The sequence below is a fragment of the Zeus faber genome (assembly GCF_960531495.2).
Source record: "Zeus faber genome assembly, chromosome: 9".
NCBI lineage: Eukaryota > Metazoa > Chordata > Actinopteri > Zeiformes > Zeidae > Zeus > Zeus faber.
In genome coordinates this window covers 9,956,416-9,983,512 of record NC_137197.1, presented here as the reverse complement: position 1 = coordinate 9,983,512, position 27,097 = coordinate 9,956,416, and the positions used below count along the sequence as shown (strand labels likewise).

At 44.1% G+C, this 27,097-nt stretch overlaps 3 protein-coding genes across 3 annotated transcripts in view; 1 reads left to right on the top strand and 2 right to left on the bottom strand.

Annotated features, from left to right (window-relative positions):
- The window catches only part of brwd1 (bromodomain and WD repeat domain containing 1), a 34,315-nt gene extending 26,085 nt beyond the window's left edge, over nt 1-8,230 (bottom strand). The window contains exons 1-10 of the mRNA XM_080006578.1: nt 8,089-8,230; nt 7,912-7,970; nt 7,782-7,811; nt 7,505-7,564; nt 6,649-6,799; nt 6,019-6,117; nt 5,215-5,375; nt 3,372-3,593; nt 2,441-2,541; nt 162-232 (exon numbers count right to left, since the gene is read on the bottom strand). Of these exons, the coding sequence (XP_079862704.1) occupies nt 162-232; nt 2,441-2,541; nt 3,372-3,593; nt 5,215-5,375; nt 6,019-6,117; nt 6,649-6,799; nt 7,505-7,564; nt 7,782-7,811; nt 7,912-7,970; nt 8,089-8,125 (991 nt within the window). The 5' untranslated portion in view covers nt 8,126-8,230. The remainder of the gene's footprint in view (nt 1-161; nt 233-2,440; nt 2,542-3,371; nt 3,594-5,214; nt 5,376-6,018; nt 6,118-6,648; nt 6,800-7,504; nt 7,565-7,781; nt 7,812-7,911; nt 7,971-8,088) is intronic.
- Nucleotides 8,231-9,384: 1,154 nt separating this feature from the next.
- On the bottom strand, nt 9,385-12,624 carry hmgn1a (high mobility group nucleosome binding domain 1a). The gene is made up of 6 exons (XM_080007349.1): nt 12,478-12,624; nt 11,038-11,064; nt 10,886-10,915; nt 10,740-10,772; nt 10,505-10,639; nt 9,385-10,346 (listed from the first exon to the last, which is right to left on the bottom strand). The coding sequence occupies exons 1-6, from the start codon at nt 12,493-12,495 to the stop codon at nt 10,287-10,289; spliced, it is 303 nt and encodes a 100-aa protein (XP_079863475.1). The 5' UTR covers nt 12,496-12,624; the 3' UTR covers nt 9,385-10,286.
- A 5,292-nt stretch (nt 12,625-17,916) lies between these two features.
- On the top strand, nt 17,917-25,028 carry get1 (guided entry of tail-anchored proteins factor 1). Its single transcript, XM_080006854.1, has 5 exons — nt 17,917-18,029; nt 18,749-18,914; nt 23,590-23,657; nt 24,155-24,269; nt 24,626-25,028. The coding sequence occupies exons 1-5, from the start codon at nt 17,940-17,942 to the stop codon at nt 24,697-24,699; spliced, it is 513 nt and encodes a 170-aa protein (XP_079862980.1). The 5' UTR covers nt 17,917-17,939; the 3' UTR covers nt 24,700-25,028.
- The last annotated feature ends 2,069 nt before the right edge of the window (nt 25,029-27,097 follow it).

Below are 27,097 nucleotides of genomic sequence, written 5' to 3'. Positions count from 1 at the left end.
TGGGACTGGAATGCTTGAGCCACGTCATACAACCTGGTCTACTGTACTGTACATCCATTGCCGTTGTTTTAAACATCATTAAACAAACAAGGTTTTTAACACACACACACACACACACACACACACACACACACACACACACACACACACACACACAGTACCTGGGCTGAACGAGGAGCACACGGTCTGAACTCCCGGCCTCGGCCTCTCTGTAAACTTGTGTGGCCGATCGCTTCAAGGAAAATCAACATATTCAAGATAAGTGTCATTACAAGATTCAAGAGGTTTATTTGTCACATACATATACATACTTTCATACATATATGCAGTGAAATGTAATGTAATGTAATGTAATTACACAGTATTTACAGAGATGCGCAGATGTGACAGTGCAGGTGTGAGGAATTGTTATCTGAAGCTGCTTTCACACTGAACGCCAGACAATGTCCGGATAATCAGGTCTGGACATTGTCCGGAGTTACCCTTTCACACATGCAGCTCACAATCAGAGATAGTCCGTGTCTGATGCGTTTTCACTACCTGGAAATACTCAGTTTGCTTTAGACGAGGATGGAAGCCTGGGTAGAGCGTGCAGGAGGCAGGACATGACACAATGACGCTGCAGAGTTTTAGCACAGCCAAGATGGCGAACGAGGCTACAGACTTAACAGTAGTTGAGATTTTATTTGCTTTGATACTACATGTATTTGGACTTATCCCGTATATACACTTAAGAGAGGAAAGGAATATAAAGGAAAGCAGAAAGGAGGAGGAGCAGCTATGGTCTGTGCACAAAGATTTGCACAAAGGTAAATAACTGCCACATGATAGAGACGTCATCAACACGCGACACGCCCACTGCTCGCTGTGAATGATCCAGACAATGACCTGCTCTGTTCACACATACCGCTCAATTGGACGTTACACAGACTTTGTACTAGGGTGTTGGCTGGGTAAATTCTGGGTAATGTCCGGTCCAAATGATTTGGACATTTGCGTTTATATCAGAGTTGCAGTGCAAGTGTGAAAGCAGCTTCATACTAATGTTCTTAGCAGAACGCGTAAAGCCGAGGGCAACAAAACCAAACCTTCCGTCCTCACGATTATGACCAGTGTTGTCAACAATAATGAGTTTTTAAACGCTCATAAAATGCAGTTCAGAGTTCGGTAACCACGCCCGTAATGCTCAGTGGTAGGACAGAGATGAAATAAACAAGAGAAAATTATCAGTTTATAATGAACTATCTATTAATTGGTGTTATTCCAATGCCTTTCCATTTGCCTTTTAAGAATTTGTTCGCAAAAAATACATTTGCTGGCTCTAACAGTGTGCAAAAAGTGTATCCCACACATTGACTTTACATGGGCGGGCCGCCCAGCTACAGTATATTAACGGCCGCCAAAGTATATTTGGTGACTCATTTCAGCATTTTAGATTTTATTAATTTTTTTTAAATGCGTCCAAGAGAATGACGCCATACACGATCGTCTCTGGTTAGAAAAGTTTATATCGGATCAAGACGGGGGGCGATGGTGATGGCGGTTCAGGAGGCGGAGCGGGTCGTCCGGTAATCAAAGGGTTCCTGGTTCCGCCGCCATTGACGTATGAATGCGTGTGTGAACGGGTGAATGCGAGGCATGAACTGTAAAGCACTTTGAGCCGTCGCAATATTAGAAATGCTCTTTATAAAATGCAGTCCATTTACAGCAGGCAGTGGTGCTGCGTTCCCAGGTCGAAAACTCGGAAAGCTAAGTCGCCCTCTTGTTTATTTCCTTTTTCATTTCGATGGACTGTTATTGAGTTATTTGATTAATGGAAAATGCTGACGTTTTGTTATCTTAAATCAATGCTACTTTGCTTATCCTTGTTTTTTTTTTATTTTGACAGAAAAATGGATATTGGAATTTGTATTTGTCTTTTGTATCAGCAAGAAAGATCATTAAACGACGTATTTTTTGAACTACATATTCATTGCTATTGTATTTATTGTTAGTTAGTGCATGCCTTAAACAACCCCAAACTTAATTTAAAAGGTAATAGCAAAATAGCAGCCACTGAGTAATTGTGCGATTCATTATCGGTTCTTTGTTTTTCAATAATCGATATTATTCCACTATCAAAATATTCGTTAGAGCTCTATTCACATCCCATACCCTGCAGAGAAACAGATGTTCTCTGGTATTACATGAGAAGACGCGGACGCGCGGATGTTTCACAAGGCGTCGTTGGTAAAGGCCGCCGCCCCGCGCTCTGCCTCTTCAGGTGGATTAGAAAAACGCTCAAAGGTTGTATCGGGTCGAGCGACGGCAGGAAGGGATGCTGCGTTCGATGGGAACACGGAAAACTAATTTGTGTTGGTAGCCCGTCGCCCACCCGTTGTTTATGTTTACTTTGGGACATGTGAGATCTTATCACACGGTCAGGTTCTGGGAAACTCACCTAAAGTTGATGTTATTGACGTCCCACTGCCAGAAGCAGACAGTCGCATCAGTTCCAGTGGAGAGCATGTAACGTTTTGAGCCCTTGGCAAAAGGTGAGAACTGGGAAAAAATAAAAAATAAAATCAACATCTGGGCAGCTTCCTGGTCACAAGACTTAGAAGTCCTGAATAATCAATGCTCAAAATTTCAAACGCAACATTGACTTTTTAACATGGCTGTGAATCAGAACAGTAGAGCGCTTTCTCAGAGAACGAGGCCGCCAAAGTGGGGCGGCGGTTTCGTGAGAACAGGGTTAAATATAATTTTCCTTTCACACTGTAGAATTTAGAAATGCAAATACAAACTAGAGATCTGCCAAGTGTCGGCCTGATCAAGACAATGATTGCTTTTCATAAAAGTAAAAGAGGAGGAGGGCGGACTCCACGGGGACAAAAAGAGCTGGGAACCAGTGGTCTAGATCAGTGATTCTCAAACCTTTTTCCACATCTCATCTAGGACCCTCAATTTTACACGCATGAGGCCACAGACCCCGTTTGGATTCATCTCAGGGACCCCAATCCGAGAAGACTTTTAATTGTCTGATAAGATTTAGTCAAAACTTCCATCCACGTCTATACCACGTTGAGGGAGATAACAGTGAAACTAGGATCAAAACAGTCATTATAGTACATTCTCTAACGGTGTTAACACCTTGCAAATAATGCTGAAGTTTGACTAGTAATCATTTTTGCTGGGGACCCCCCACGGGAATGTCTTGCAGGGCCCCGGGGGTGGGAGAGGGTCATGCTGAGAACCACATCCTCAAAATATGTGCACATATACTGTACTGGGACAAAACTCATGGGATGTAGACAGGTACAGAACTAGAGCGGTTTCAAAAAATGAAGAATCCCACATCGTGTTCTCCCTCGGGGGGAGCGGCCCTTCACCTGTAGGGAGGTAATGGATCCACCGTGCCCCTGCAGCACGGCCACAGGGGCACAGGTACGAAGGCACCACACGCGGATGGACTTGTCGCAGCTTCCCGCCGCGATCAGCGTGTTCTCGTAGCTGACCGCCAGGTCCGTGATCTCTGCAGAGTGACCCCGCAGCGTCGAATGCAGCCGACCATCGAAGGAGGACCAGATTTTCACCAGGCAGTCGTCCGAGCCCTGGCGTACAGAGAGGAAGCCAGGAAAGGGGGTTATGGCTGCCGTGCACCAGCCATTGCTTTCAACAAGTTTCTCCTTGTGGTATATAGTGTACGTCAATTTTTTTGGGATTGTATTTCGAAGCAGCCGGCACCCAGCACGCCTTCAAACTTTTACAGACACAAGGCACTGAATGTGAGAAGTGAGGAGTAAAAAGCAAGCACCTTGATTGAGAAACTCCCGCACGCTGCTGGTCGATTAAACGCAAATTTAAAAAAAAAAATTATATGAAGAGCAAAACATTTCCCCTCGATTTAAGGCTTGGGCAATATCCAAAATGCTGTATTGTGATGCAGTCCCGCCCAAATATCGCGATACACAATATTATCGTTGTCGTATCGTTGACCGGGCGGGTGCGAACACAACTTAAAACAGTGTGGGGACGGGGCACGACTCGTAAAGATTATTTTTCTGCGCATAGAGCACGGAGAGGTGGGTGATCGGGAAGAGAGTCACGGGGAACGTGTCCCCAGTACGCACGGTTTCGTTCCGTAAGCAGACGGAAAATAACCGACACATAAAATAAAACCACACTGTCTGGGCGAGCCGATGCGGCGTGTGCATCGTCCCTGCCATCGGAGATGCAAGTTAAATGCCGTCCACGCACGCTGCCGCCACCACCACCACCACCACCACCACGTCCAAATCCTCCGTCTGCTTCCCCGCTGCTGCAGACATACGCCCACGTAAGACACCCAGCAAGAACAGCTCTGATCCGTTGAGGCATGGACTCCGCTAGGCTATGTGACATGCCAAGACTACAACTCTGTGAGGTAAGTGCTGGAGGTAAGTTAAGGTAAGTTTCATGTAGGAGGATTTAAATGTATATTTAATACAACACAGACAATTAATTATACTATAGAATTATAGAACCCTTGCGACCACCTGCGCGAGCACATCTTGTCGATTGCGCACATTTTAGTATTTTTAGTATTTTAAGAGCTTACAGAGCTTATTGTGCGTAATCACTGGGTGTCATGACATTTCACTGCATATATGTATGTGACAAATAATCTCTTGAACTTGATACTGTACATCCCCTCTGTGCGAGCAAAGTGAAGGAGCTCCGTCTGTCGATCCCCGTGGTCCCACAGACAGACGGGCTCCCATTTCTAGTTAGTAGTGACGCAGTACTGGTCAATTTTAAGGACCGACGCCAATGCCATCACACCTGCCGATTGTGTCTGCATGGAAACGGGCTACCCCTTGTTGCTCCAGGAGGGAGAGTGATAAAAGGTAAAAAGTGGTGCAAGTTCCACAAAAAAATGATGATCTGATTGACAGGAGCGAGTTGGAAGACGCACGGCGGCAGATGGGCAACACAACAAACATGACTCTCCATTTCAAGCAGGACCGCCCTCTAGAACATACCGAATACCAAACCTTAAAAAGGCCGTCTTAAGAGGGCCAGTACCAAGCCTGGTCAACCCCAAAGTCCATTGAGTTTCTAACATTCAACAACAGCAGCGTGACAACTCAGCAATGAATAGCTTTTTAAATGACACCACAGCACGCGGCTTTCTGATCTAGTCATTTCAGAATATTGGCATTAATAGACATTTTTAATTGTTTGTGCACTTACAGTGAAGATCCTGAGGCCGGTGCGATCGAAAGCGATGCAGTACACTGCAGACAGATGCCCCAGGATGCGCCTGTGCAGCCGCATGTGCTGATAGTTGCTGACAGGATTGATAGAACTGAACCGCTGACTTCCTGTTAGTTCTCGCCCCCTGTGGACCTCGACTGTCAACAAGAGGATGACAATGTCAAGACTTGGGCAGTTTGGAATGCAAAGGTGTGGAAATAACGCCAAAAGACAGTGACCGGCTTGGTAATACACTGTGCATGACAAGGACTACGGAAGAGTTGAATGTCCTCCGGACAGTTTTGGCGATGACTTCACCTTGGCGCGTGTCAGGTCTCCCGAAGAAGACAAACACGCCTCAAACCGCCCACAAGGTATCCAACTCCTCTCTAGTCTATATGTACATGGAGCACGTATTGCAACATATCGGAAAGACTGGAAGAACCTGTTTCAGCTGATTCCACAGGTTATGGTATACCCCCCCCCCCCCCTCAGGAATAAAACGGGGGAAAAAAAATTCTAATAATAACAATAAATATATATTTATATATGCTTATTTATCTCTTGTCCCAAACCTACGAGACACAGTCCAAGGTGTCCAAAGTGGTGGTACTTTTTTTTTTTTTTAACCTGTATAGAGATTTTAATTTTCCATTTAACAACAAAGATGTGCATGTTACCTAGGTATCTATACACATTTAACATCAAAAATACACAATAAACCAAGTAGGTGCATTTTTAAATAACGACGTGAATGTAGTGTGCTGTTAATTACCATGAGCCAAAGTCCCCGGCACCTACCTAGGTGTGGAGGCTTTTTGCAGTTCAAAGGCCTCTCTGGTGGTCTGCCCCTGTGAAGGGCTGCATATGAGGAGGATTTCAGCCGGACACTGTCGCAGTCTTCCATGAAAAAAAACAAACACATTTATTAGCCGCGTGACAAACCACGCCGGCACACATTCGATTTAGTATACAACGAGCACAGCCACTCTAAAGGGGCCGCTTAAAACCAACAACAACAACAACAAAGAACAATACAATCTGGAAATCACAAGTCTTAATAACATCGACAGTACGCCAGTTAATTTCAATGCCGTGACGGAGCTGGGCCTGCATTTTTCATGTTAACTTTGCATTAATGTCATTCTTTGCACATGGAAATGTTTACTTGTCTTTTGGTATTATAAAATACCGTAATTTTAAACTATAAATGAAGTGTCTGGCTTCATCAGCCTTCAGTCATTATCAGGATAATCTTAAGAAAACAAAACGCTCAGACAGCATTATCAAATTACATAGATCGATACCGATAAATGTGACATTTATCACATTATATGATGGTTATATACAGCCTTTGCATTATGTACAGAATGCCAATACCTTGACACAGAAATGCACAAGACACGCAGAACACCTAACAAGGGACGGTACCTTTCGATCTTCGTAGCATAGACTGCTTTCCGGACCCGAGGAGCGAATGTACACCCGGGACACATGATGGCACCTCTTTGTCAAGCAGCGGTCCAAGCTGTTTACATATCTGAAGCAAATGATCCGGTGCAATGTGTCTGTTGGCCGCAACCTTTTTAGCAAAATGAAAACTGTGTTAGGGAGGTGATGTTGGGCATGACATATATTAGGATCAGAGTCGCTTTATTGGGCCGAGCACAATTTCCTTCCATACAGGGAAAAATTTGTCTTGGTGGTGGGTTGCACTGCAGACAGACGAGCGGCGTGAAAAAGAAAAAAAAAATGATATAAAACAATATTAAAACATTTTTTTTGCCATCTTGAACGGTGTTCTAGCTTATGCCTTTAAACTGTTTTGAACCCATCACCAAGTGGACTGTTCCGTGGGGCGGGGCCTACCATGCAAAAACACCTTCCACGGCTGGCCAATCGCAGCGCAGGTCACATGGAAAACAACGCAGAGACAGCGTGTCCCGCTTTCCTATTAGCCGGCGAGGCTATAGTGACGTGTTACGGAGCAAAACCGTCCACCCTATCTGCAGTACAACGCTCGGGCTAAAATATTATAAAAAGCTCTATTGAATTCTTTACACTCCGATCTGCGGGGAGCGTTTGGTCTCCAAGCACAAATAAGTAACATCCCATTGAAAGTAGGCCACATGTTTGATTTATTTTGCCCACAATAACCCAAGAAAAAAAAAAAGGACCCCAAAAAACAAGGAACAAAGACGTTTAAACAGGCGTGTTGTGATTGTGACAAAACAACAACATTACATCTCAACAGAATACACGAGAAATAAAGAAACAATAATCTTACCAAATCTTCATACGTTCTCGGGTGCTCGTTTCCCTGCCAGTCTAATCTCCTAGGTAAAAGCTAAAAAAAAAAAAATAATAATAATAATAATAAACAATCATAATAATAGTTACTGTCCCCTTGTTATTATACAAACCCCAATCACCGCCATGCATTAAGTTATTAAAGCGTGCGATATCATCGATGGGGCGTCAAAAGTCGACGTCGAGGCAAGTTTCGATGCTCCGGCGCAGACGGTCCGAGCGGAGACACAATGCAACAAACCGGGGACACACACCTGATATTCCTGCATCTCGCTCGCCAGGACCTGCAACAGATCGATGCGCGGCGATGAGATACACCCAGTAACCGACGGCGGCGACGTGACCGTTTTACGGCCACACATTGTTCCGAACGCGCCAGCTCACCTCCGCCGCTCTCCGGCATGGACCCGTCGTCAGGAACCGGGAGATCAGGTAGTACAGCTCTGCGAAGCCGGGGGGACACGGTGAGAACGACGCCGACACCGATTGACCGCGATTATTGTTGTTATTATTGTTGTTGTGGCCGGATCGATCAACTGGCTTCGTAACGGCGTGCCTTACCCGACTCCAGGAGCGAGATATTCCGGTTTTTGGCCATTGGATCGGCCTCGGGTTCGGTAGGTCAGGAAACGGAGAGAAAATAGGAGTAACTTTACAACTACAACGCATAGGATATATTTATTTAATTTGACCCCCTCCGCAGTTGCTCCCGCTTTCCGTTCAGCCTGGTTTCGGTCGCCATTGGAAGGATGAGGCCTCCGAGATCCGAGGAGCTTCCGCCCAGCGGAGGAAACAGGGGGCGGGGAGGACGTTCGACTGGCGTAACAAAGACACACGCACGCACCGCACCGTTCCATTATGATCCAAATTCCAAATCCTTTAGCTTTTTTTTTTTTTTATTTCTTTGATCGATAATCAAAAATCTGAAAATAACAAGTCTTAATAACGTTAATGAAATATACTTCCGCTGTTTATAGATTTTTGCACCGTTGTAAATATTTTTCATATCCACTCACCCTGTGCAGTTATATATACCTATATATCGCTTTTTGTATTTATATATATATATATATAAATATATATAGCATATATATATATAGTGTGTGTGCGCACACATATATGTGTGTATATATATACACTGCTTTACGTATCGCAATATTGGTGCACGCGTTTATTTTTAATTTATTGTATAATGCCATTTTGTTACGTGGTTAGAATTTCTCTTTGGTGATGAAAAATAAAGATGAATAAAGTATCTACCGCTGCTAGTTCATTTCAATGCCTTGAAATACCTTGAGTTCGAGTTTGCACCATACATTTAACCCTCTGCTTTCAGACATCACCAGGAAAATCTCAAGGCATGTCAGCATTAGCAAACCACCCGTGCAGCGAATATATAAAATATCAATATGGCAATCGGTGATATTTTTGCCCAGCCTGGGTGTGTGATGGGATGTCAAAATATAAGCCGCATTTCCATCAAATTATCACCACCGTCCTTTAGTGGGGGGAAGTAAATAACCCCACATTGTTTTGTTTTACAGTTTGAACTGAACTGTTTTGAAAGTCTATGGATACGTTATCACAGGTTTCATTCCGACTCTGAGCGCTAAACAGTTATCCCCCCCAGTCAATTTTTATGCCATTAACTTTATTAGCATGTTGGATGCAAAAACAAGTAGTTTGGATAATGGAGCAAATATTGTATATCCACAATACGAATCTTGCAGTTCTTTCACATGTTTTAAACACTTGCTAACCGTAACTTAAGAAAAGTTATGTGCGCATAAGCCCTAACAGCTTCTTTCCAGCCGACTGTATTTATTCCCGTTTGTCATCATAGTGGGGGGGGGGACATTTAAAAGAAATAAAAATCCATTTTAATTGGCATCCACCAGTCAAAACACAGATCAGGCAGCTACAAAAACTGGGAAAACTGTACATTGGTGGATAAATCCTAACACGAAAATTTAGTCACAGCTACTCGTGGCATACGCTTTAGTGTGATAAAGCAAAAATGTATTTGATTATCTGTATCCTAAAAGGAAAAGCTTAAGTATGACAAACACTGTATTTTGTATGTTTCAGTCTGGCAAAGAAAACATGTTCATTTACACTCACTATGTACCGTCACATACTGCATCTGGATATAATCAAATTGATATATATATAAAAAAAACAAACAAAAAAAAAAACTAGTTTCACAGCAGCTATACAAATGATACAAACAGGAAATATAATTTCTTAAAAAGCATTGGCCTGATCATTTCCAGTACTAGTGAGCAAGGTTCAACAGATCTGAGAATCAAGTGTGTAAAAAAAAAAAAAAAAAAAAAAAAAAAGAAAATAAAAACATCTAACCACAGCTCTAACGGTTACAACCATCTTATTTCCCCAATAAAAACAGAAAATATCATGTATAAAATCCCCAATAAATCCAGGTTACAGACATTCCCTCATGAAACTTTTGGAATGTTTCAGACTAACTCTCCTGATTGAAAATAGCACCCTGATAAAAGCACAGTTGCATTTCATGCAGATAAATGCAACATGCCTCTCCTTCTGGTTTTTCAGAGCACACAGGTTTAAAAACAAAGACCAAAACATCTTCTGAAACTACAAAAAAAAGAAAAAAAACCTACACCCAAACAACTAAAAATCTTGGTGCCATATCTTAAGAAAATAGTTGATAAAAAAGTATCTGCATTATACAAGAAAGGAGGTCCAGGGGGGGCTACAGAATGAGTCAAGCGCCGTCATTACTTTTCTTCATCTTTCTGCTCAGTATCCTCTCCATCTGCTTTATCTTCTGCAGCCTCCTGGAGAAGAGAAAACACACGGTTAACGCCCAATCTGTGAACCAGCCTCATAATTGATGTAATAGGTTATTTAACCAAACAGGGCCCCTGACAAAGCCAACTCCCTATATTCAAAACTTTAGGATAGACAAATGTGTAAAGTTAATATATCTTAGTACCTCCGCTTCTGCTTTGGCCTCTCCATTTTCTGCTAGTGCCTCTTTTTCAGCCTCAGGCTCTTCCTTCTTGTCCACTGGCTTGGCCTTCTCTGCAGCCTTTGTGGTCTTTTTGGGCTTAGCGGGTGCCTTCTGCACCTAAATGACCAAACATGCACACGGTAAGCTATAACGACAACGGGGAACGGGCGGTGCGGATCAGATGGATCCTTAGACTGTAAGTAAGTCCTTTGCCTACCTTTGCCTTGGGCTCTGTCTCTGTCTCGTTTTTCTGGAAAGTAAGCAGAACAACGATCAGTTATTAGTCACACCACATGTGTAGAATATGGCATATAGGCTTGGATGCTTTAGGAGTTGCAGCATTAAAAGGTTTGTATAACTTACACTGGACAACCTCGGAGATCGTCTTTTTGGCTGAGGATAAAAACAAAAAATATTATTATTATATGTGTGGCCTGCCTGTAGTGTTCCCAATAGACTTTCGGCAGATCCTAGAAACTATCCATCATTCTCATCTATAGTTTGCAAATACTCACCGCTCCGGCATCCGCACCATTATTGGTCTGCGGGAGAGAAAGGGGAAAAACTTAGAACACTCCCACATTTATTTACACGCGAGAAAATAATTTACCTCTGGAGGAAGGGCACACATGCTGTGCCCTCCACACCTAGAGCGAGCCAGAGGGAATTACGCAACGTTCCAATGGCGGGGCGGGCGGGGGGAAAGAAATCATCGCACAGGTTACTGATGAACATGTCATAGTGAGGCACTTGAGGCGCTTGTTAAAAGCGACTGTGACCCAATGGGGACGCGTCGTTCCAGAGTGGGCCTGGCTCCGCCCCCACGTGCGCCTTTATTCAACACATGGGGGGTTGCTGCACGCGCACTTAACTTGCCACCGCCAACCGCGGAGTTTGGTTCCCGCCATTATCCGCAGCCGGGATCCTGCGTTTTGAGTCATCAGGACGACCTGGCCCATGCCTTTTCATTTTTTTTTATTTTTATTTTTTTTAGTTGTTTAAGAACGGGGCATCGAAAAGACAAAAAAAAAAAAAAAAAACCACCCAAAATAAAATAAGTACAACCAAAAGTACATGCACAATTGTATTTATGTAATCGAAATAAACGGATCTTAACTTCCGAGAGCACATTTTCCTACTTTTGTGGGCGCCTTTAACCAGCCACGCCAGAGGTTTCTCTCTTTTGGTTTTCTAACGTGGGTCGGCTGCCATGACACTCAGCCTGCCCCCCCCCCACCACCACCACCACCACCACCACCCTCTCCAAGTGCCACAAGGGTGTCGCGCAGAGTCTCGCCGCACGCTTAGCGCACGCTCGGGTCAAAAGTAAGGATACGGAGAATTTAAACGACTACAGATTGGGGCGGGGGGGGGGGGGGGGGGGGGAGGATTAAAAAAAAAAAAAAAAAAATGAATACGTCTTCGATCGCGACACGACGCGCGCGTCGGGTAACGTCGAGGTGGGTGCCCAATTACGCGCCGCGAGGAACGGCTCCAACGCGCACGCACACGGCTGGTGGCTACACCCCTTTGTCTAATCGTATTAACGACAATCCATAATCAGCGATTTGCACACAAGCAAATCCGTGCATTTGCCGCGGCGAAGGCGGCATTAAGGAATAAAAATAGGACCCGACGACGAGAGGCGCGCGGCGGCCGAAACCGAGCGACGGAAATGCGACTTTGCACCAAAGTAAAAAGGCGCCACTTCCATATCGACTGGACCGCGAACGCCGAGCGCGGAAAAGAGGCGCGCACGCCAAAGCGAGACGCACGCACATATATATATATATATATATATATATATATCGCCACACGACACATCCAGCCTTAAAAAAAAAAAAAAAAAAAGACATAAAAAAAAAAGCCACGCAAATCAGGAACCCCGTTTTAACAAAAAAAAAAACCCACAACAACAAAAAAAATCAACCAAAACCTCGGCGCACACGGCTCACCTTGCTTCTTTTCACCATGGTGCGCAGATAAGGAACAATGCAGCGGTTCTTGGGAGGTTTCACTCGATCGCGCGTTTATCCCGAGCGTGCACGGCGCATATACCGACCAGAGCGGATTGGGGAACTTCCTACATGCGCGTCGCGTCGGCACCAGAACAGGCTCAAACCGGATTGGATCGCCCGGTTATATTGTGCCGCTCGCCCTACCAACCTCGCGGCCGGCAGGGCCCGGCCCCGCCCTCCGCGCCCGCCGATTGGCCGCGGCCTCTTGGCAACACGTTTTCAAACCATAGCAAGTCACCTGTGTGGGTCGGCCTGCGTGCCAATCACACCTCGCTCGCTCTGTTTACGAGCGGGGGGTTGGGGTTTTAAAAAAAACCGTCGACGTCGAGACGGTAGAACGCCGCGATCCCTACGCGGCGACTTTTTGGGCGGCCTTCCTGTGTTTGTTACGCACCCACTCAACTGTTCGCGGGCCCGGTGGACCCACAACGTTATTGTCTCTGGGGTTTGTTTGTTTTTAAACAATACAGCCATAACAATTGATGTAAAAACAAATACTTCACAGATGTTGATTTTTTTTTTTTTAAATCTCGGTTACAAGCAATATAGACAGCATGTGGTGAATATTTGCCATTTAACCACTGCTAGATGACACGTATCAATACAAGTGTTTAGTGATGACATTGGATTTTTAATAACGTAAAATAAATTATAATTAAGACATGGGTGGAAAAAAATCATGTTTGTCACTGACAAATATAAGTCATACAAGTCAAACATCACCATTGGTGTTTATTGCTTTGAACTGAGGAAATTGTAGAGATTTTACATTTAGTATTTTATGGAAATGATAACTGAGCTCCATTGAACACACATTCATGCCAGTCTACAAAACACATGAGGGACAGAGATTGTGTGTGTGTGTGGCAAATGTATTTCCTGCACTTGATGCATGTATACTGTGTTTCCTGTCCTTCTTGGGTCCACACACATCGCAACGCTTCCTTTTGTTGCTACCGGCTGCAAGTGTGTAACCTAGGATGATGAAAGACTTAGTTCAGGAATTTTATTAACACTCCTTTCTATCTCTTGCACGCACGCACGCACACAAACTAAGAGAGTCAGACGCGTACTTATCGTGCAACAACATCACTGACACTATGATGTCACAAAGCTATTCATTTGTCGTGTCCCACACCTAGAATGTTTCAAATGAAAGTGTGCTGGTTTCTGCAGGACATCTTGTAGTTTGACACACTACAGATGGTAAAGTGTGCTGAAATATGTGGGAGCAGACAGGTTCTTGGTGCTCGAACTGTAACATATTGCAACCTTGACTCTGTTTGTGACTCTCTCTCCGTGTGTGTGAGTGGGTGTGTGTGTGTGTGTGTGTGTGAGTGGGTGTGTGGGTCAACAGAGAAGCTGGGAGGTGATTTGTGATTATGAAAAGAAAATAGGGGGGGTAGGATTGGTGTTCTTTTACATGTTCTTCACTGAAAAGGAGCCAAGGCCAATGAGTCTCAGGTTGAAAAAAAATGTATTGCAACATTTTTAATTTGGTAAAGGTTGAAAACGGGTCCCAAAGCCCCCACACAAGTGTTAATTGCATAAATAATGCAGACATTACCTCTGGCTGGCTTGTCAGACATTGGGATGTTAAAACACTGATTTTATGTTATGTAATTTTGACAGCGTGAATATTGCTAGACAGACAGACCGATTAAATAAATAATAATAATAATAATAAAAATTATAATAACAGCTTCAGGCAGCAATACACAGGGTCCAGTATCTACACCAATTAAAACATTTTGAGTTCCCATAGAACGCAGCATAATTTTCAGAGTTTCCATTGAACGTGGCTGACGTAATGAAGCGGTGAGTCCTGGTGACACGCAGAATTACTTCTACAAGCCGATACACTTGTTGCGTATGACGATGTCCACAGAGTCCTGCCTCACTGTGTCAGGATCCTGCCCGGTGTTTGTTCTATGTTTTTCTGTCCCTTGTTAGCTTCCTCTGTCCCTCTCTAACTCCCTCTGTCCCTCTCTAGCTCCCTCTGTCCCTTTCTAGCTTCCTCTGTCCCTCCCTAGCTCCCTCTGTCCTTCTCTAGCTCCCTCTGTCCCTCCCTAGCTTCCTCTGTCTCCAGCTCCCTCTGTACCTCTCTAGCTTCTTCGGTCTCATCCCTGCCACTGCAAACCTGTCCACATTCAGCAATCTTGCCACCTGTCTTCACCTTCCTCGTCACTCTCCCTGATTTTACCTGTTCTCTGTTCACTCTGTCTGCTGTCTTCCTCTGTTTTTGTATGGCTGCCTGTTTACCTGGACTCTGATTCTCTGCCCGTTTCCCTGGACCCCGGTTCCCTCCTGTAAACTTTGCCTTCTGATTGTTCTCCTGGTTTTGACCCCTGCTTATGTGCAATAAACTTTTTGATCCTTGCCCCCCCATTCAAACAGATTAAACACTACATGTCCCTCAGACGTTTCATCAACTTTTTGGGACAAAAACGGACACGGTTCAGACCCGTTGCTCTGAAGCTGCAAGCGAGCTCCATGTGTGAGGACACTAACACCGAATGTTTCGGACTGTTCTCGACTCCTACAGGTTGTATGTTGCGACTGGCTCGAATGCCGCAAAAAAAGCTGGGTCAGGGCGTCAGATTAGATGCGAACAGAGTGAGTTTGTATTTACAAAAAGGGGCAAAAGCGATAAAATATCAGACGAAAAAGCCCCGCCAAGCAGGTAAGGCGATGCTCACGCACGCTGTGGTGTTCCCTCGAGTCAAACCACTGGAGGGAGCCAGCTGGGAAAGGCTGCCAGCCGGGGATCGTTGAAAATAGATATATCCACCGGCGATGGCTGGAAACATGGAGGAACCAAGCTGGGCCAGATCAGCAATTAAGAAGCCAGACTACAAAGAGGGCGAGGATTGACTCTATGCGAGAAGAGGGCGACTAGAGTCAGTGCGTGGCCATTAGTTAAAAAAGGGTGGAATCTAACCTAGAACTAAAATAGGAAACAACATTATTGAATGTTCTGTGACATCACAGTAAAACATTCTTTGTGTCACCAGGAGGACAGCGCCAGGAGGGGACAGGAACGATGACGCCCCCGGGGGCTCGGGAAGAACCTTAGTTGTTTTTGCTCCCCCATCCTTTTCCTGCTCATGATTGAAATAAATGGAGTTCAGTTGATTATACCTGAAAACTCTGAGCCTCACCCCTGCCCCATAAGACTAGGAGTGCTACAACACACACACACACACACACACACACACTCACACACACACACACACACAGTTTGCAACCACTATGGAGTGTTGGCGTCTACACCACTTCGCAGTCTACTAATACTACACTAAAACCACATGTAGCCACAACATGCACATACACAGGAAATTCGATGATGTCACAAAGTGTCGTACGCCACAAACTTATCTCGCTCCGCCACCCAACCAGAAGTTCTAGAACATGGCATGTGGTTAGTAGTTAGCAGGTAGGTACTTACCAAAAGTGGTGTAAGGAAGGACAACCAGTGAACCGGGTCGACAGGGTCATGGGCGTCCATGGGCTCATTGATGTGCGTGGGGAGCGAAGTCTGGTCCACTGTAGCGCAGATTGCTGAAAAAGTTAATGCTGCTATGATAGAAAGGTGTCGGAACACACAGGACTTAAAGGATCTGCTGATAACATCTTGGTGCAAGGATTATTAGCGGAGATTTAAATGCTGTGGCTGATTGGTGTATATCCAGCAAACATGTATATTTTGGAGATTTTTAAAGGGTCGATAACAAATGTACCTTATGAAAAATTGAATACGAAAGTGTAACTCATCTTTTCTTTGGTGGCACATAGAGAATTACACTTTGGAAAGACTTGGACAATTACGTATTGTGCAAAACAACACATGAATAATCATTGAAGGAAAATATTGTCACTTCATTTCAATGTGAAGATAACAGTTCATGCACTATTATTGACCTTTTCATTTTATAGGGGAAATGTCATATCCAATAAAGCGACATTTCTTAATTCAACCCCACCTTTTGAGATGTTAAATTTTTTTATTTTTTTTTAAACCTCTGCTGTCAGCATGCTGGGCATACAACAGAGTATTTGTACACTATTGCATCTAGGACGGAGTTAGTCTGTAAGTGGAGTTCAACTTCTCAACCTGTAACGCAACACACACACACACACACACACACACACACACACACACACACACACACACACGCACACACACACACACACACACACACACACAGGAGCCATTTGAAGCTTTGTGACATGCCAGGACTTCTACGCTGTGAGGTAATTACTGGAGGTAAGTTCAGGTAAGTTTAGGAGGCTTTAAATGTATATTTAATACAACACAGACAATTCATTATATTATATAGAACCCGGGAACTTGAACTCTTTATTCATTCTTTAATCATCAAGAACTGCTGCAATAACTCTGTCCTGTGGACGACCTGTAGGATGACAAGAGCAGTTTTTTGTTGTACAGAACCACCAATCCCCTACTTTGGTGAACTATTTTACCATGTTAGAGTCTATAAACAACACATACACGGAAAAACATGAACATCAGATGACAACATGTATCATCAAACAGAATTAATAAAGTCCAGGAAAACTGGAACAGTTGGGGACGTGGCTTCTTCCTATCATAGTTATGGCTATAAATGAGGATTCATTTTTTCGTGGCACCACCAAGCAGCTTAAAGGGCCCCGAAGATGCAGCCGCAGGCGCTAGGCATGGACTGCAGGCCCAGAGCCAGGCCCCGTGCCGATGGACTGACACCCCGCCGGGGAGCCGGCGGGACCCCCATGCCGACACGCGCCCCGCGCAAGAGCGAGGCCCGTCCCCACCCACGCCCTCACACCAACCCACCAGCAACCCGCCACCCTGGATAACCCCAGTGCTCAATGTGTGCTGTTGGCAATTGCAGTATAAATAGTGGGGTGTGGGGGTGTGAGTGATTCAGGTTCGCGTTGCTCGGAGGACTCGCAGACCCTGGTCTGGTGGACTGTTGGGATTGGTGTGCGAGCGTATGTGTTCTCGGCTAATATGAGCGGGATTAGAATTGTATCTTATTAAAATTGTAACTAATAAGAAATCACATCGGCAGTTAAAATGTATTCAGGAACGCCGGTCTGAAGAAGTCTGTCACCAAAATGAATCTTTTTTTAAATCTATTTATTATTATAATTATTATTATTATTATTACCACTACTACTACTACAGTATTATTATCTTATCATTGTCTGATGTACTGTAGTCATTGTTATTGTGATTTCTCCTTTGTTTTTGTTTTATTTCTGTTTTTAACTGGTATGACTGGTTGTTTGAACATTGTTTCAATAAAAAAAAAAATGGATGTTAAAAAAAACAAAACCAAAAAAAACAACCTGTCATCAAAGCCCCGCCCCGACGCCGTCGCTGGAACACAAACATGGCGGCCGGGTGCGCTTGGTTCCTGGTGCTGGTCTCGGTGTTTCTCTGCAACCTCATGAAAACGCTCCTTCCCACCATGTCGTCTTTTGTAAGTAGTTGACGGGCGCCTTGTAAAACACCGGTATGTTTGCAGGGTTTTTTTGGGGGTTTCCAGGGTTTCGGGGTTTGGACGGGGTCTCACTGCCAGGATAGCGGAATAGCGTTCGCCCGCCGAGGTATACGGCAAGTCCGCTCGGACAATTGATGTGCAAACAGTGGCGCACCGTGAATGCAATTGGGCTTTCGGGCGCCGACAAGAGTCCCGCTGGAACTCTCCCCCGAAAGATGAACGTTTTTACCAGTCACTTTGTTCAAGGTGTTCTGTATGACGTTCCGAGGCAGCGAGCCGGTCGTGTCATTATCACCGCTGCCGATGCTGCAGCTCCTTAAAACCTGCTGCTGCTGCTGCTGCTGTTGTTGTTGTTATTTTTACCATCCAAATGACTTGTTATTGATGAACTTGATATGAATAACCCTGGTGACCACTGAGATAAGACTATATAGATAAGTGACCTCTGGTGTTTAAAATGCCTTTTTTTTCCCCCTCCCGCCAGATTAAGCTCCATTAAGTGATAGCAGAATAATTAATTTGTCGGCATTCCGAGTATACAAGATGGCTTTCTCCAAAAAACATGTATACACTCCAAACCAATAACCTGCGGACTGATCAAAAGAGAAAGAAAGAAAGAAAGAAAGAAAGAAAGAAAGAAAGAAAGAAAGAAAAGCAAAGCAGACAACGATGAAACGGTGTGTTTTGTTCCCGTCAAGCTGTCCAGGATGGTCCAGAAGGATGCGGAGCAGGAAAGCGAGATGAGGGCGGAGGTCCAGGAGATGAAGAAGGAGCATTCCTCCATTAGCATGATGGATGAATTTGCCAGGTATGCGAGGCTGGAGCGCAAAATCAACAAGATGACGGACAAGCTGAAGACACACGGTGAGAGAAAAAACAACCCTGATTTTAGCAGGTTACACCCTTTTTTTATTTATTTTTTTTACCTTTTGGAAGGGGTGAAATAATAGAATGTGATAATGCCACGGCTAAAGTGTACGGTGTCGGGGATTATGTCATGACTCTCAAGCCTCGTCCTTTCACAAACTTTAGATAAGGAATTGAGTGTTTATTTGGGAGGTGATCAAAGAAACCCAGAAGCTCTGATTTCATAACTAGTCGGGAGAATAGATGGAAGGTAGAATCTGCTTGTATTTCTGGGTTTCCACAAACAGGAAGAAGCTCAGAAATACTCTACTGTTACACACAGATGACAAATGCAATGAAATGCAACACAAGTACATTGTTTCTAAGTGTTTTATAGTGTTGTCAGTTACAGAATCACACGTGTGTGTGTTCAAGTTCAAGAGATTATTTGTCACATACATACACGTGTGTGTGTGTGTGTGTGTGTGTGTGTGTGTGTGTGTGTGTGTGTGTGTGTGTGTGTGTGTGTGTGTGTGTGTGTGTGTGCAAGAGGTTTATTTGTCACATACATACACACACGTTTATACATATGCATTGAAATGTCATTGCAACAGAGATTATGCACAATAAGTTCTAAACTGAACACAATAGCTACCCAATGTCTACCAAACTAACTGATTCTTAAAACGTAATGCTGTTAGTAAATAGAATAATATAAAAATAAGACTCAAAAAGGCAATACAGAATGGGGTTACCAAATAGAAATAAAGGGAATAGACTTATGTGGAGACGTGGACAAATTTGTTCGTACCCTTACAGCTCATTGAAACAATGCTTCATTCCTCCTGAAAAGTGATGAAATTAGAAGCAATTTTCTTCTGTATACCTGCATGCCTTTGGTATCTCATAGAGTAAAGCGAAGAAACTGTGAAAAGAGATCAATTATTGCTAAAGAGATCAATTATATTTGAAATGGCCTGGACAGATTTGTGGGTACCCCTTAGAAAATATTATAAATAATTGGATGTTAGTGATATCTCAAACAAATTCTTTTGTTTAATTGGTATCACACGTCTTCAATCTTATAATCGTTCATTCATTCAGCCTATTTAAATGGAAAAAAATAAGTCACTCTGCTGTTTGGTATCATCGTGTGCATCACTGAACATGGACCAGAGAAAGCAAAGGAGAGAGTTGTCTGAGGAGATAAGAAAGAAAATTATAGACAAGCATGTTAAACATAAAGGCTATAAGACCATCTCCAAGCAGCTTGATGTTCCTGTGACTACAATTGCAAATATTATTAAGAAGTTTAAGGTCCGTGGGACTGTAGCCAACCTCCCTGGACGCGGCCGCAAGAGGAAAATCGACACCAGATTGAACAGAAGGATAGTGCGAATGGTAGAAAAATAGCCAAGGACAACTTCCGAAGAGGTACAAGCTGAACTCCAAGGTCAAAGTATATCAGACCCAGGAGGACTCCACTTTTGAAAGAAAAACATAAAGCCAGACTTGATTTTGCTAAAATGCATATTGACAAGCCACAATGTTTCTGGGAGAAACTGGAGCATTTTGGCAAGTCACATCAGCACTATGTTCACAGACAAAAAAAAATTAAGCTTTCAAAGAAAAGAACACCATACCTACTGTGAATCATGGAGGAGACTCGGTTATGTTTTGGGGCTGCTTTGCTGCGTCTGGCACGGGGTGCCTTGAATCTGTGCAGGGGACAATGAAATCTCAAGACTATCAAGGCATTCTGGAGCGAAACGTACTGCCCAGTGTCGGAAAGCTCTGTCTGTCGCAGGTCATGGGTCCTCCAACAGGATAATGACCCAAAACACACAGCTAAAAGCAGCCAAGAATGGATAAGAACAAAACATTGGGCTATTCTGAAGTGGCCTTCTATGAGCCCTGGTCTGAATCCCATCGAACATCTATGGAAAGAGCTGAAACATGCAGTCTGGAGAAGATACCTTTCAAATCTGAGGCAACTGGAGCAGTTTTCTCAGGAAGAGTGGGCCGGACTACCTGTTGACAGGTGCAGAAGTCTCATTGAGAGCTACAGAAATCGCTTGATTGCAGTGATTGCCTCGAAAGGTTGTGGAACAAAATATTAGGTTAGGAGGCCCATAACTTTTGTCCATGCCATTTTCATATTTTTATCATTATGTAAAATTCTGTTGAGTCAAAAATCTAATGCAAGGTCTGATTTCCATTAAATATGGAAAAAAACAATGATGGATGCCAATTACTTTTGAGTTCCAAGTAATTTCAGAGAATAATGTGGGTTATTGTTTCGTCGAAAGGTACCAACAAATTTGTCCACATCTGTATGGCTATTTGTATATACAGATACAAAGTGGCATGTGAATAAAGTGAGGTAGTGTGTGTGTGGAGATATACAGTCCATATACCACACTACGACACAGCAATACAGTAACACAGAACAGCAATACAGCGCAGTATGCAGTAACCCACAACAGTGATACAGTATGCTACATACAGTACAGTAAGGCAGTGGGGCCTGTGTGAGTGTTAGTGGTTTTTGTTAGGATCCCTGGTGAGTTCAGCGTTGAAAGTCCTTATGGCTTGCGGGAAGAAACTCTGTCTCTCCGTCCTCGCTGCATGACTGCGGAGGTGCTTGCCTGGCCGCAGAAGCTAGAACAATCAGTTGTTGGGGTGGTGAGGATCTTTCATGATCTCGTGGGCTCTGCTTAGGCTCTGATCTTATTAGTCCTGCAGGGAGGGGAGGGTAGTTCCAGTGGCACATTCGGCTGAACGCTCCACCCTCTGCAGGGCCCGCCTGTCCTGAGCAGTACAGTTCCCAAACCAGGCAACAATGTTGCCTGTCAGGATGCTCTCCACTGCTCCAGAGTAGAAGGACTTGAGTATCCTCACCGAGACTCTGAATGTCTTCAGCTGCCTGAGGTGGTAAAGACACTGCCTCACCTTTCTAACCAGAGTGTCTCTATGTGTATTCCATGTTAAATCCTCTGTGATGTGGACTCCCAGGTATTTGAAGCTGCTCATCCTGTTGACAGAAGCCCCATTAATCACCAACAGCGCGTGCGTCCTCAGTTGTAATCCCCTCCTAAAGTCCACAATCAGCTCCTTCGTTTTGCTGACGTTCAGGAGGAGGCTGTTGTCCTGGCACCAGAGTGACAGGTCAGCCACCTCCTCGCAGTAGGCCTTCTCATCGTCGCCGGTGATCAGGCCCACCACGATGGTGTCGTCAGTAAACTTGATGGTGTTGGAGCTTGACCTGGTCACACAGTCAGGTGTGTACAGGGAGTACAGTAGGGCGCTGAGGACGCAGCCCTGGGGGGATCCTGTGTTCAGGGTGAGGGAACTGGACGTGTGCCTCCCCACCCTAACCACCTGGGGCCGGGCTGTAAGGAAGTCGAGGATCCAGGCACACAGCGGAGTGTTCAGTCCTAGCTCCTGCAGGTTGACAGCCATTCTGGTGGGGACTATGGTATTGAAAGCTGAACTATAGTCAATGAACAGCAGTCTCACAAAGCCCCACTTCTAGCTATCAAGGTGCGTGAGCATGGTGTGCAGTACCTGGGAGACCGTGTTGTCCATGGATCTGTTCTGCTGGTATGCAAACTGCAGCGGGTCCAAGGTGCGGGGGAGGGAGGCGCAGATGTAATCCTTAATCAGCCTGTCGAAATACTCCATGACCACCGAGGTGAGAGCCACCGGATGGTAGTGATTCAGGCAGTCAGGTGAGGCGGGACCACAGACTCAGCCAGAGTGGCATTGAATATCCTAGTGAGTGAGTGTTAGCTTTAATACTCACCCAGATATGCCATATGGCCCCGCAGCTTTCCTGGTGTTCACCCGCATCAGAGCCCTCCTGACATCATGCTCAGACACTAAGAGTGCGCGCTGATCCCCAGCGGTGTAGCTCCAGTTATCGGGCCAGCGAGCAGTGCTGTTGCTAGCCTCAAACTGCGCATAAAAGAAGTTCAGTTTGTTGGCTAGGGAGGCGTCCACCCTCGTGGCTGGGGAGGAGTTGCTCTTGTAGTTCGTAATAGTCCGCAGCCCCTGCCACAAGGGTCTGATGTCCCATTACTCCATCTGTCGCTCCACTGGGTCCCTGTACGTCCATTTAGCATCCCTCACCGCCCTCCGCAGATTGTACGACGCCGCTTTGTAATTTGGGAATTTTTTCTTGGCAAACTTTGGGCCCGTTAATACCAATCAACCATCACTTGAATTCCACAGCCTATTTGATTATTGTTGCTGCCCATGTGCATCCCTTCATGACCACAATTTACCAATATTCTAATGGCTACTTCCAGCATGATAATGCACCAAGTCACAAAGCAAATGTCGTCTCAAACTGGTTTCATGAACATGACAATGAGTTCATTGTTGTACAGATCCCCTTCCCAGTCATTGGATCTAAATCCAATAGAACACTTTTGGGATGTGATCGGAAGGGACATTCGCAGCATGAATGTGCAGCTGACAAATCTGCAGTATTTCTGTGATGCAATCATGTCAACATGGACCAAAATCTCAAAGGAATGTTTCCAACATTTTGTTGACTCCATGACAAGAATAATTGAGGCTGTTTTGAGCGTAAAGGGAGGCCCTACCCAGTATTAGTGTAGTGTTCCTAAGAAAGTGCTCAGTGAGTAATATCTCTGGCTAACCACTGCATATTTCTTTCTCTTTGCAGTGAAATCAAGAACGGCGCAACAGGCAAAAATGAAATGGGTTGTGAACATTGTGTTTTATATATTGCAGGTAGGTGGAAAACATACTGAAGAACGGTTTAAACATAAATCTGCTCGTAATACATCTATTGTATCATATAAACATGGCACTCAGATAAGCATTAAGCAGACTTTTTGCAAGTGATCCTTCCCAAGTGATAGCTGGCGGAGGGGCCAGAATAATAAATTTTGGCAGGGTTCCAAAAACACAGAAGATGGGTTTCTGCTTCTAAGTTCAAGAGGTTATTTGTCACATACATACAAATACATACAGTCATACATATATGCAGTGAAATGTCATGACACCTGGTGATTACGCACTATAAGCTCTATAAGCTAATGGAATGAATTGTCTGTGTTGTATTAAATATACATTTAAATCCTCCAAAATGAGTGTGTGTGTGTGTGTGTGTGTGTGTGTGTGTGTGTGTGTGTGTGTGTGTGTGTGCGTGTGCGTGTGCGTTACGCGCGCGCGCACGCACGCGCGCTGGAGTTCCATGGCATGATTATTATATATGTTTTTTTCAGGCTGTTCTGATGATTTCTCTGATCTGGAAGTATTACGCTGATCCGGTGACCGTGGTACCCAGTAGATGGATCGCTCCCGTGGAGCGCCTCGTGGCTTTTCCAACTGGAGTTGCAGGTGATGAATTTGGGTGGTGTTGTAACTAAGGGGGATTTACAAACACTGTATTGATACGTGTTTGTTTATGTTAATTGTGATTTATTTTAATTTTTTTATAAATCCAGTGACTTTATTTTTTATTTTTTTTAAGATATTAATTCAATATACACCTAAGAATTTCTCTTTGGGGATTGAATTGAATCACAATAAAAATATATTGTTTATACACATTGTAGGCTGTACTTTTTCCACTCACATGCGTCCACATATTAAAGAGATAAACATGTTTGGACTATGACGCTTTTATCTGCTTCAGATTGCTGACGCAACTGATTTTTAATTACCCATCTGACAAGCCTCTTCTTTCTCCACAGGTGGGGTAGGAATCACATGCTGGTTAGTTGTCTGTAACAAAGTAGTTACTCTTGGCCTGCATGCGCTCAGCTAGGTGTTCCCATCTCGTCAGTTTTATCTGTTGGTGTCTGCAGAATATATGTGATTGAGGATTTTTCCCCCACTTGTGCTCTCATACACCATGTTGAGAAATAGTTAGTTGGTCAGTCTAGAGTAATGCCACATAGTATTATTTATTGCTGTTGTAATTGTAATAGGCTGTTGAGCTTTGCTGTCAAAAGTACAGTGCATGTGGGGATACAGATGTTCTCTTTTTGTACATACACCTTGGTTTGTTGGTATTTTAAATGTCTTGATTATGACATGGTTGTAATGTAGCGATGTGTTAATTTTATCTGTAATAAAACAAATCTTTGAGGTATTTTTGTAGATTGTTCATTGTCCAACCAAAAATAACCTGGAAACGTGATCATAAAAGAAAACACAGAAACACAAAAAATATAAATTTAAGAAGAAAGAAAATCTGTCAAATGGTTGACCAAATATGAATAATTGTATACGGCAGCGAGAGCGTTGATCCAGGTGCGCTTTTGGTTTGGGGGGGCTGTCAGTCCGGCCACTAGCCAAATCAACTCTGACTTTGACCAAACCACTCTCACCAGGTCGGCCGTCTTGTCTAGCGTCGCCTAATCCTTAGTCTGAGGCTTCAGGCTTCTCCCGGGTGAAGCTCAAAAACGAAGGCTCTTGTAAACCTGAGTTTGGGTTCTGGTTCTCCACCATCGTTTCATTGCTGATGCATTTCAGGGGGGTCTTGTCCAGGCTGAAGTAGGCTGGTTTTCCGGCGTGAAGGTTGAGGATTGTCTGTTTGAATGCGTAGTGACGCCTAATCCTTGGGAACTTGTACATGTTGGTGGCGTCAGTGGATTCACTCAGCAGGTCCTTCGAGTACGAGCTGTCACACATCTCTGTTTGCTCTTCTAATCCTTCCAAGTGGCTGACGGACCTGTCCTCGTTGCCACCTGCCTCGTCGGGGGGCTCTGGGTCCTCATCCGAGCGCTCCTTCTGTTCATCGGTGTCTGAAAGCAATTAGGATAGCATACAATGTAGTGAAACCTTTTCAAAATGTAATTCATAGTCATCATTGACCTTCAAATTGTTGATAATACATTGATAAGCAACATGGGTCTGAATTTGTCCCTGATGGTTTAGTTAATTTTTAGGGTTTTTTTGTTCTTATTTGCACATCCTGGAAAGAGCTTCCTGTGGATCGTTTTTTTTTTGTGTGTTTTGTTTTAAAATGCAAACATCTTTAAATGGAGGTGAGGATTCTTGTAAGCTTGTCGTGATACCAAGGTTCTTAAAGAGTTAACTGTATCCAAAAAATGACCATGCCTTTTCATTTTCACCTACCGTATGCATTACCCTGCAGCATTAGATGTGTGTATGTGAGGATTGCAGTCGTGTAATTACCATCTGGACCATTGTCTGACTTGTCCCCTAAATCCTCTGCATCTGGATATTCATTAGCGCTTGACTCCTGCATGAGCCAGTAATAAAAGCAAAATAAAGAGGGATTATTACTCAGGGTTATTGTCCAATGTGGCAAGGAAAATGGCTTTATAATGTACGGAAGAAACAGTCATACGTCCCCAAGTTAGAATCCGCATAAACGACATTAAACATCACATTTAATCTCAAAACGTTAGCAGAGCACCATGAGAAACACGTCACCAATATCTCAAGGGAATTTTCGATGATGACAGATCGTACGCACCTCTTGCTCCTCTTCCGTTTTTTGATTATCGAACCCGAGGGGGGATGAAACGTCGAGGACAGGGAATGCTTCTTCTGTTTGAACCATCTTCGTCTTTTTTCCTGTTTTGTCATTGGGAATGTCAGTCAGCCAATAGGTACAGAGGGTAGTAATGTAATATGGGAATAATGGCGCCAACTGAATCACAGAAACCGTCAAAAAGAGTGTACCTTTTCTGCTCAATTCTTTTAAAAATCTGTGGGCGTATATGTTCTGGATGTCCAATTCTCTGTCTTTTTCCTATGATAGAGAATATATATATATATATAGTATATGTTACAGAAGCAGCATGAAATTTATAAACACCCTAGCTTAGATTTCAGGCTTTTTTTTTTTTTTTTTCAATGGTCCGAGCTTTGTGGATAATGACATTGTAAACCTGGAAGCTATTGCTACTGAAAAACCAACACAGACAAAACAGACAAACTCCAGACACACAATGGTGATAATTCATCGTAATCTTGACCATTCCCATCAATATTTAAGGGCGGGTGATATGTCATCCCTCGGCCGATGAGACCAACGTCACCCCTTTTCCCAAGAAGGTAATGTTTGCATGTTGCCGACACCCTTTCCATTTGCCTCGGGGGGTGAACCCAGAGACCCGGTCGCGCCACCGTCTACATACGACGCTCCTCCCACTCTGTTTGAGTATGAAGAACCTCAGGCATCTTGACCT

What these genes read in the sequence shown, in the direction of transcription:
- hmgn1a (XM_080007349.1), bottom strand. An exon ending in ATGGTGCGGATGCCGGAGCG is followed by an intron (nt 10,916 to 11,037) that starts GTGAGTATTTGC and finishes TTTTATCCTCAG; the next exon opens with CCAAAAAGACGATCTCCGAG. An exon ending in AGACAGAGCCCAAGGCAAAG is followed by an intron (nt 10,640 to 10,739) that starts GTAGGCAAAGGA and finishes TTGGTCATTTAG; the next exon opens with GTGCAGAAGGCACCCGCTAA.
- get1 (XM_080006854.1), top strand. Translation starts at nt 17,940, where the DNA reads ATGGCGGCCGGGTGCGCTTGGTTCCTGGTGCTGGTCTCGGTGTTTCTC. An exon ending in TTCCCACCATGTCGTCTTTT is followed by an intron (nt 18,030 to 18,748) that starts GTAAGTAGTTGA and finishes GTTCCCGTCAAG; the next exon opens with CTGTCCAGGATGGTCCAGAA. An exon ending in GGACAAGCTGAAGACACACG is followed by an intron (nt 18,915 to 23,589) that starts GTGAGAGAAAAA and finishes TTCTCTTTGCAG; the next exon opens with TGAAATCAAGAACGGCGCAA.